The sequence below is a fragment of the Stylophora pistillata genome, chromosome 2 (genome assembly GCF_964205215.1).
Source record: "Stylophora pistillata chromosome 2, jaStyPist1.2, whole genome shotgun sequence".
In the NCBI taxonomy this organism is placed as follows: domain Eukaryota; kingdom Metazoa; phylum Cnidaria; class Anthozoa; order Scleractinia; family Pocilloporidae; genus Stylophora; species Stylophora pistillata.
The window spans coordinates 44093894-44104375 of record NC_142520.1 but is presented as its reverse complement, the minus strand read 5'-3'; the positions used below and the strand labels follow the sequence as shown (position 1 = coordinate 44104375).

General features: G+C 39.7%; 1 protein-coding gene across 1 annotated transcript; it reads right to left on the bottom strand.

Moving 5' to 3' along the window:
• Positions 1–950: 950 nt before the first annotated feature.
• On the bottom strand, positions 951–5453 carry LOC148739722 (uncharacterized). The gene is made up of 3 exons (XM_088749553.1): positions 5416–5453; positions 5003–5349; positions 951–4762 (listed from the first exon to the last, which is right to left on the bottom strand). Exons 1-3 carry the CDS (start codon positions 5451–5453, stop codon positions 2160–2162), a joined length of 2988 nt encoding a protein of 995 aa, XP_088605679.1. The 3' UTR covers positions 951–2159.
• Between the last annotated feature and the right edge of the window lie 5029 nt (positions 5454–10482).

Below are 10482 nucleotides of genomic sequence, written 5' to 3'. Positions count from 1 at the left end.
AAACCCTAACAATTAATTTTGTACATGATCCGATGTTTTCTTTTTGGCGTTCCGTATTAACGCTTGAAAACAGTTAATAAGCAACAATAAAATTACATTTTGTCATGCAGTCTAGTTTCCATTATATAAATAGGCCAGACGACATTGATTGTATGGGAGGCTGAGGGTTATTTACCGACAAAAGCTAAGAGTAGGAAAGGTTGAAATAATAGGGAAATACATAATATTTCAATAGTTTTATTTAAACACGATGGTCGGTAACTAAGGAGTTTTCTCCCGTTTGTGCGGGCTCATCTATTGACAGCGGTTTACCCCCAGTACCTGTCTTGAAAAACACACGTAAAAAATATGGCGGACCAAGGGGAGCTTGTGCAATTAGATTTAAGGGCTAAAAACGATAGATCGGAGCGAGAAGACCTATTTTGGAACACCAGTACTGTAGAAATGAAATTTTCCGTGGAAAAAGTATGGATAAAGTCCGTGAGAAAGGCTAAAAACAAGCCAAACTATGGAATGGGGGAGATGGATTCTCTTCACGAGGAGGTGTGTGGAAATAAACTCGAACTTTCTGGACCTCTCGTCGATTCATATTTGCGGGAATTAGGGGAAAGCTTGAAGCACAAGCAAACTCACTCAAAGGCAACTGGGCTCACCAATCCAACAACTCTTTTTATCCCTTGGATGGTATTCAGACACATCATGACTCTTGCTCGAGGATATGGCTGTGAAGTTGATTTATCAGGGAAAGGGAAGAAAGTGGAAATTTTGATTAAAAAGCAGGCCTCCGCCAGAAAACTATTTTGTCCTTCTCGATTCTCTGGGCAAAACTATTTACACAAGAGGAAATTCAAAAAGCAGACAGACGGGAAATATCACTATGCAGGGCGATCTTCTGTAGTTGTTACAAAGAATACTCCCATTACACTACGCTACAATATCACAACAAATCGTTTGACCCTTTCTGCTTTTATTCAAAGGTACAACGAGGAGGATTTTGCTATTGATAATCAAATACAAAAACTTATGAACATTGAATAGGTCTGCATTTTTTTTCTGCAAAACAAATCTTGTTTATTTCGCTTGTATTACATTGTGAAGTAATAATATTGTTTTGGTTCTTTGGTTCAATCTTAATTTTACTTAGTCTTGTGGTATGGTAATGTATGGTAACGAGTTTTGGACGAAAGGAAGATAAAATTGAAAGCAAGGACAAAATTGAACCACAACATGTATTTATCACTGGTTTATGTCACTAATTTATTAGGCTTGTAAGTTCAAATATCTATTCAAATGTTCTTAATAAAAAGAAAGAAAAAAAAAAACCTAATGATGGTGATAGATACTATAAAATTGTCAGCATTTTATCAAAATTGCCAGTACATTAGCAAGAGAAAAGGTTGAGGGAATTAAAAAAATCCCCTTAGGGAAAATGCTTTGATATTTCACCAATTTCACTCAGTTACAATTAAGGAAATGTATGGATATCAGTGAGGAGAATTTGCATGTGGATATTGAGACTTAGAGGGTTTAAATAACTAGAGTGGCATGAAGTAGCACTGTCAGGAGAGCAAAATCAGGCTGTTCTTGATGCTTTAGAAAACGCTGTTGGTTTTGTATTGTGTTGTAAGGGTGGGTAATGTTCAGTATCTTTTCAATATTTTGTATTGGATTATTTGTTAATGCACTTATTATCAGCAACACCAGGAAATGACTTCTTTGTTAAGTGCCTGAAATCAATAATATTACTTTTTTTGTTCACAAAGGTAACATTTGGGGCCCTGTGACTCATGTCACTATTGACACTTTCAAGAAGTACATACATGAATATCATATTAAGACTAGAGCTGCAAAATCATGATCTTATGAAACATTTTTTTTCCAAATTTGATACTTAATTACAGCAGTTGTGTTGAGATGGACAGATCCAGCTTTAATTTTTTCCCGGAACTCATCAATTCACTTTATTTAAGCTCCTATGTTAGAGTTATCACATATATACATACACTATTTTTATAAAATTTGGATCAATGACATAATATTCATTATAATAATGAAAACAATAATATGAATGATTGAGAACTAGGCTTTGTGATTTTCTCCTTGAAGTCCCCTCATTTTTTTTTTGTAATAAAAAGGGACATTTATGGAATGATGAATGTCTAACTAACTTCTGCTGCAAGAAGCCCTTCCAATCTTCTAATAAGATGAGCTTTATCCCCAGTTAACGATGCTCCTCTTACACGTAGTTCTTCTTTCAGTTCCTTGACATTCATCATTTGAGGGTTAATCTTACTAGATGGCCTAGCCAGTTGTTCTCTTGATGAGTGTGCAACCTTTTGATGAGACTCAAGGAGGACCACATCTGGGAATCTCATTTCGCATGTTTCACACCTGATTGGCTTAAAGATAGCTATAAGGTTTTCATCTAACTTCATTTCTTGGGCACACCTTACAATATCTTTAGACTCCTCACAAAATGAACAAAGGGAAGCTTCATCTCGTGATCGTCCACACTCACAGAAGTTAAGGGTATCCTTGCAGTGAGGTGGAAGTCGAGACTCGAAGTGGGATATGTAGGTAGACGGCACAGGCTGATGTTCAGGCAAGTAAAATGCCCTGACATAATTAGTGCGCATTAGCTGCCACCACTTACCTACATTGCTTGTTGAGCGAGACCTATTGGTTAAATTTAGGTCCTGCTTCACACCTGAATGCTTTGATTCCTTTGCCTGCAAAGAAATAATACCATAACCAACCTTGTACTGTCTGTAGAGCAATTCTGCATGGTAGGGTATGGCATAGCCGATTGTCCAAACTGTTAAGTTAACAGCATCTGGGAAGAAGAGAGAGATAAAGTTGAAGTACATGGTGCAAGAGTGCTTTAGTTGATTCATTCCAACTGAATTTGCCTCAACCTTGCTGAAGAGCATCCCAGAGTCTCGGAGATACTGAGCTGCTTTACCAAGGGCCAGGCGCTTAACCCTCTGAGGACCAGACTCATCATTCATGCAGAGGGCATCAATTAATCTAAATGAATACCTGGCTAATGAAACAGCTTGTTCACCTATCAACCTTGTAGCGATATTGTTGCTCCTTTTGTCTTTGTCATTGTAGTGTTCCCTAATCTTTCTTGAAAGAAATGCTAACTGACAGCCTTTCCTATCTGAATTACCTCTGACACTGCCACTTGCTGCAGTACTACCTATTGCTTGCTGAAATATCTTATGTTGCTCTCTAACTAGTTCTGACTGCCTAACTCTATCTCCAGCACCCTCGGGGTAACTTGACAATATAGATGAAGCTGTTTTTCTCTCCCGAGGACTATCCTGAACGTGTAAAGGTGAACTCAGAACCTCTAAAAAGTCCTCCATCAAATCTCTCTGTAAAGCTTCACGGTAGATAACATTTAGCAGATGCTGCCAAGCATTAATCTCACTATGCACTGGCTCTGGTCTTTGACGATCTGCAAACTCACCAATCCTGGGATAAACAACTTGTCTAATTCCATTCTCTGCCATGAAAGATAATTCTTTTTCATGCTTCTTGGCTTGACTAAGAGACTTGCTTAGTGAATCTCGATACTGATTTAGTTTTAAAAGATCTGCTTTCCTCTTCTCCATGGAGGGTGGTTTCCAGGTATCTGAGAATGAATGTCCTATACATGCCCCCATAGTACCCAAACTACCTTTGTGAACAAATGCATAAGGGGAAGGGTAAGTAGCAGCCTGATTTAACTCACCATTAGCCCAACTTTGCCAAGACTGATCAGCACTAGGTTGAAACTCTAAGGTACACTGCTCACCACAGATAGTTAACACATTACCCTCTAGCATTAACATTTCCTCTGTGTGTTGTTTCCAAAGGTCTTCCATTACCCTGTCTTTTTCATTTACACTTAGGCAATGCAAAAGATATTGAAAATCCCTACTTCTAACATGATCCCCAAAATTCCAAACAGTTAATGACCCAATAGACATACTCAGATCACTAGTTTCTGGGGCACCATCATCAGAAAACTGTACAATAAAATGATTGGTATTTTCATTAAACCAGATGAGCTGGTTCCTCAAATAAGGTAAACGCAAATGCAAATCAAGTATCATGAAAACTAAACCAGTAACAGTTCTAGATACACCAGAGTAATTGGGAATTGCACATACATGCCCTATATCTAAACTCTTTACAAACTTGTCTATTTTCTCATCTGATGCTATACGAGGAATAGTAACATTCACACCTGCACACTTAACATTCCTGGGTAACCAAACATCTTCTTCGGCATTAAACACAGAACTTTGGGTTTTACAGATTAGTTGAAACTTTCTCCTAGACAAAAATGCTTGATACTTTATAGAAACAGCCTGCTTTAAGGCTTCTTCACTGGTTCCATACTCTTTCATTGCCTTCCCAAACACACCCTGTAAAAACCGACCCCTTTTATAACTAGTTATTAATTTTTCCATGATCTCTTTTTTTGCACATGATGCAATAAAATCCCAAGCACCATAAATTGCACCCTGCTCCCCACCATGAATAAATTCTAGGATATTCCTAGTTTCCTGTCGCCGTCTATATCGTGTGCTTGATTTAGGATTGTTAACCATTTCAAATGTAGTTGCACTACTCTTTCTACGTGCCTTGGCATGATGCCTTTGTTCCAAAAGTGTCTTAACTTTCTCATACTCTTTCACAATACTGTCTAACCTCCCCTCCAGCTCTCTAAGCTCCTCCTCAATCGCCTCCTTCCGCCTTTCTACTTCCTCTAAAACATAGAAAATAAAACTATGTAAGCTTATGTTTGTCGCATATGATAATGAGCTTACTTAACTTATATGACACAATATTTTAAGCCACCAAGCGGAAATGTCTGCTATAAGAATACATGTGGATCGACAATAGAAAATGATGCTGATATACATGTTTATTGAGTGGAGGCACAAACAGATGTTTAAGGATGTATGCACTGATGTATCTAAATTTAGAACACGAAGTCAAATTCAACCTGATTCAAGTCTTGTTGCATTAGCTCGCTCTTCTACTTCATGTATCTTTCTCTCCTTCTCTATTAGTTCTGATTCTCTCGCATGAACACTAGCCTCCCTTTCCTCTACACGAATTTTCTTCCGATCACAATCATTTGTGATAGCTTCAGCAGCATCTCTAGCTTCCCTCTTGATCGCATTTCCCACCTGTATCGGAGAACGGTTCCAAAATGGGTTCACAACCGCTCTCTTCGAATCGCACCTGCCAGAGTGATAATTGCTTTTACTGCACTTTCTGCTCTTCGAGCACAGTTTATCGACTCTAGAACAAACAGAAACAGTTTTGGTATAAAAACGATTATGTCGCGAATTTCAAAATGGCGGACGGTGAAAACTGTTTTTCAAAATGGGGGTTTAAACTCGTTCTACATACCTGCTTCCCTCTTCTTCTTCGCCACATTTCGACGCCATTACGTCAATTTACATTCTGAGTTTACGATGCCAAGGGTTTGTGGGATATATTGCATAATAATAAGCAAAATCTCTCTCAGACAGGGGTCCCACAGGCTTTTTCGTGTTCGTGTGAACCGAATAGAGAGAATATACATAAAGTTTTAAACTCAAATCTTTATTTTTGTCATGACAATACTTCAGAGGTAGTTATAATACAGATTCATGACTGTATGTGCTCTGTAAAACCACCCCTAAAGGTTTTTTTTAGCTTTTTAGTGAGTGGGATATATCAGCCTATATTTCGAGTACAAAAAGCCGGAACACTCCTCCCTTGCAGTTTTCGGAAAATTAAAGTATTATAATGTATGCATACGTGTTATCAAAGGTAATGGGCATGAAATGAGCGCACTCTACACGCCGCGATTTATGTACATAATTTACATCTTATTAAGTCTGGAGAAGCCATTGCCAAAATGACGCGTGATCACGTGATCGAAGTAGCGTCCTGGAGGAAAATTCCCTAGCAACCGACCATCGTGTAAAACTATATATTGAGCACGCGCAAATTGAAACGCTATGTTGAGGTTTATATCGCCAGGTAGAGTCATGATATAAAATCGATATTCTGGTTAAAATAATTTCTTTTAATACCTCAGAGGAGATGATCTAAAGGCAGCTGATATATTATTGTTCTGATCAGGCTTTATAAAGCAACATTTGCGTGCTTTATAGTCAATGATACATATTCTGTGGTTTTAAACTCTCAGGCGGTAGATGGATGAAGAGAAGAGAAAATAATGGGGTATTATTTTTTCTTGGCGAGGAATAACGTCAAAGGGAGTAATCCACCATGGAATGAAGGGGGATAGGTTTCTAAAGAAACTGATGTGCTGCGTCGGTGGGGGTAACAAGGTGGCCCGGTTATATCAAGTGAGTTGAAATTGTAAATTGGCCACCGTAAAGAGTTAAAAAGCTCAAGTTTCTAGCGCTAGCCCCTCGTCAGAGCGAATGCAGGAATTGTCGTTTGCGTGTGGGTTTAATGCAGAAAGTAGAGCTGCTCTATTGGTGGGAACATGGTGACGAGAAAAATACGAATAAGTTAGTAGAATGAAAAGCGTTCCTTGACACCTATGAGGTTAAGAGCGCCGATTTAAAGGATAAACTTTTGTTCAAGAGTTTTGTGTTGAATAAGACTGATTCTATGTTCCATTTCAAATTATTTGAAATTTAATTCCTTGCATATGACTTTCTTTATACCTATACCTGAGGGTGTACAACCGCAAAACATCTACACAAAATTCCCTGTGGCTAAATCTTGTAATATTCTTTCAATAACACAGTATATCCAATTTTGACAATTCTTTTAGGCCGGTTCCACTTCCCGCTTGCAACTGCTGGAGAAGTTCTTTACTCCACCTTGAATCAAAATCTTATGCTAAATGCTGTGTATGTCTGCATTTCTTCCTACAAAGTCTCCGAGTGGAGTCAGCACAAGTTTTGCCTGGTGATGCAGACGGTCCCGAGAGAGGGTCATTGAGTGTCTCCAAGGTCAAGGGTCTGTTGTCGATTATAAAATCAGCTTCACACAGGAACTTTCTCAGCGATTCTTCGTCTAAACGACTTCCAGGTTCCTTCATGGGATTGTTTGCCTTTCCCTGACACCACCGAAGTAGCTGGCAGATGCTGGCTTTTTAATTCAATCGATTTTAGCTTCAAGGAGGCTGCCTTGTTCATGTTATCATGCATTTCTTCTTTAGCCTTGTTAAGTTCAGTTTCCGCGCCAATGAAATTTCCTCTGTCACGGCGCACTTTTTGACAGGTCCTCTTCGATAGATGAATCGTCTCAGTACATGTATGAAGGAATCGATTTCGAGGGAATCTGCTACTTCTATTTGTACTGCTCTGCTACCATGAAAGTGAACATTGCTCCATATGTCTTCACGACAGATCTTGAGGTCAAATATGTCAAGAACCCTAGAAATCTGTACCACGGTATGTAAAGAGGGGTACTGATCCACGCACGACTTTGGTAAGTCAAGAATTCCTTTGCTGTCCCATGGTACCTCGGAGAAAACGACATATGGCACCAATGTGTTTCTGCTGATAATCCAAAAGCCACTGACACAAATTTCGTTCAAGGTGATCCCTCTTCCGCTATTCTTCCATCTGTGTGAAGTGACATGACTTGACTTTGGCAGGAAGATCGGGGTCTTAAGAAGTTCTGACAGATCTGCCTTCCGTATTTGTCCACCAACTCTTATGACAACTTCTCTGTTTAGATGTGGATCCAGTTTGTAAAGAGACCTTGTCTTCCTTGACACACTCTTTTTTTTCTTTGTCTAGTGCACGACTACCATACATGGTGTTTGTTTTGGATGTTTGGGAGACTTCTAACTTTTGAAGGAAACTTTTCTCTTTGCAATTGCTTTATTATCTCTACTTCAGCTTCCTCTAAGACGGAGACGCTGGGTCCTGTGTTAGCAGAGGTTTCCTTGGTCGATACATGCTCGGATGTACCATCACTGGGCTCCTTCCCTTTGGATAAGACTTTAATTCTAAGTTTTCTCTTGTATCTCAAACAAAGCACTACAGCTATCTTTCTGCAAACTTGAGAATCTCCTTAATCTCTTGAGGATGTCGAAACTCTCTTTCACCGTACTTGTGTTAACTAGAATTCTTTTAACCTCTGGAGAATCGGAATCTACGTGTTTTTCGTAGTTCTATTCCTTAAACCGGCTGTCTGTAGGTTTTTTGAGTGAGTCAGGAAGCCCTAATCCACTCTGATTTTTCTATAAAGTCTGTTGGTGATATGCCCCTTAAACCTTCGTCTACGATATTTGACGTAGAGTCTACGTAGGGCCACTGTGCCGGGCTTGTGGGATCATGAATGAGTTGAACTCAATTGGCTTAATGGACATGAAAACAACTGGATTTCTTGCTTATAAATCTTCGAGCGACTTTACTGTCCATCAGATAGTAGTCCTTCAAAATGTCACCAATCTTAATAGATAAAGTGGCAACCGCCAATTCCAGCCTCGAGATGCTGATTGTCTTCTTTGGTCTCACGCGAGCCTTTCGCATAAGAAACGAAACGGTGTTCTCGAAGAGTTGAGTTACTGATATTCTATATACAAAGCTAAAAGATTAGGAAAAAAAAAATGATTCAAATGTTTAAACCACACGTTTTCGGCTGTTTGCCATCATCAGGGCTCAAAATAAGTTACTGATGTTTTCCGTGTTTCCCACAAAATTATTGAAGTGGAATCCTTCGTTTTCAAAAACTGGCTTGTCATCCTTTTCTAGTTTAATTGCTTCGTCTTCGGTGCTCGCCGATTTAAGAACATCGTACATTAAGACAGCCGACACCCTGCTAAGGGTGTCAGCTGTCCTAATGCCATACTCGACTCCATTGTCTTCAGCCGTACGTGTGAGAGCATAGTTAGCATATGCAGGGGACGAGACTGCGTCGAATAAGTATCATGCAACACTCTCCCACCTTCTTTTCCATGTCTCCGTCTGGCCACCACAGAAACTTGAGAAAGTTTTGATCACCTTTCTCACCTTTACCTGAAAGAATATCTGTTCTGCGTGTGCCATAAAGGCGTACTTCTCTTATCGTAATCTGGTTGGAGCGTCAACTAAGTTGCTGCTAACATCTGGTCCATGAAGGAAATCTTATTCAAGGAGTGTCCTTCGAATGTCGCCGAGTAATCGAAAACCACGCGAACTTTTATTGGTTTATGCGGGCGATAGATTCCAAGGAATCGTTCTCCCGGAAGTCGATTTGCGGTTAAGTCGTCTCGTGATACCAAAAGTCTGAATAAACCATCTCTCATGACATGGTAGCGCATACCGGGAAGTGCTTTTGCAGGATTCTTAGAAAATATTCCGCAAGCGGCTACAGTGGGGTAAAGGGGGGGGGGGGGTGGGGGATGAAGATGTTGTCAAACCATTCGTCTTAGAAAATGTCGACCCGTGTGGCTATTGGGCTCCACAACTAGATCATTTTAGCAAAATCGGCACGGCTGATGTTAACTTATCAATACCGTAGCCATCGACTTTGTACAATTTGAACTAGACTGATGGAGATCATGGAATTAAAGCTCAGCAATAATAATCTATAGATGAAATAATTTAATGTAATAGGAAAAAATCCAAGTCCCAGAAGGGATTTGAACCCACGACCCTCCGTGATCTAGTCTGATGCTCTAACCACGAGTTACTGGAGACTCTATGGTGAGCAAGGGTCAATTTGTAGGACTACACTGGAACCGCATGGTGCGGCTACACAGCCAAGTGTTGACAAACGGATATGAAACTCACTAGCAGCATCGCGCTGTCACATTAAAGCTTATCAAGATGCGGCCAACCAACCTCCAAAGTGATCATGTCAAGGTGAAACAATTTAATGTAATAAGAAAAAAATATGTAATAAGAAAAAATCCAAGTTCCAGCGCGATGCTGTTAGTGAGTTTCATACACGTTGGTCAATACTTGGCTGAGTAGCCGCGCGATGCGGTTCCAGTCCGGACCCACAAATTGACCCTTGCTCACTATAGTTTCCAGTGGCTAAGTGGTTAGAGCATCCGACTAGATCGCGGAGGGTCGTGGGTCGTGGGTTCAAGCTACATCTGAGACTTGAATTTTTTGTTATTACAATAATAATAATAATAATAATAATAATAATAATAACAACAATGATAATAATTATAATAATAATTATAATAATAATAATAAAAATAATAATAATAATAATATACGTTAATTGAAGCTCTTCCTTAGGGGCTTTCCAGCCACAATGTAGACTAACTAAGAGCTTAAAAATTCTCACTGGCAGGAGGCAGACCAGTGAGCTAATTACAGAGCACACCCGAGGAGTTGAACTAGGGGCAATCGAGAACAAATCCAGTGAGTGGCAGGGTGGAGGATTTGAAACCGGGACACCGGATTACAATTCCAGCACCCTAACCACTCGGCCACGCCACTCAATTTCATCCACTTCCCACCGACAACTTCTTCTTTTTCTCCACACACATACTTAACAACC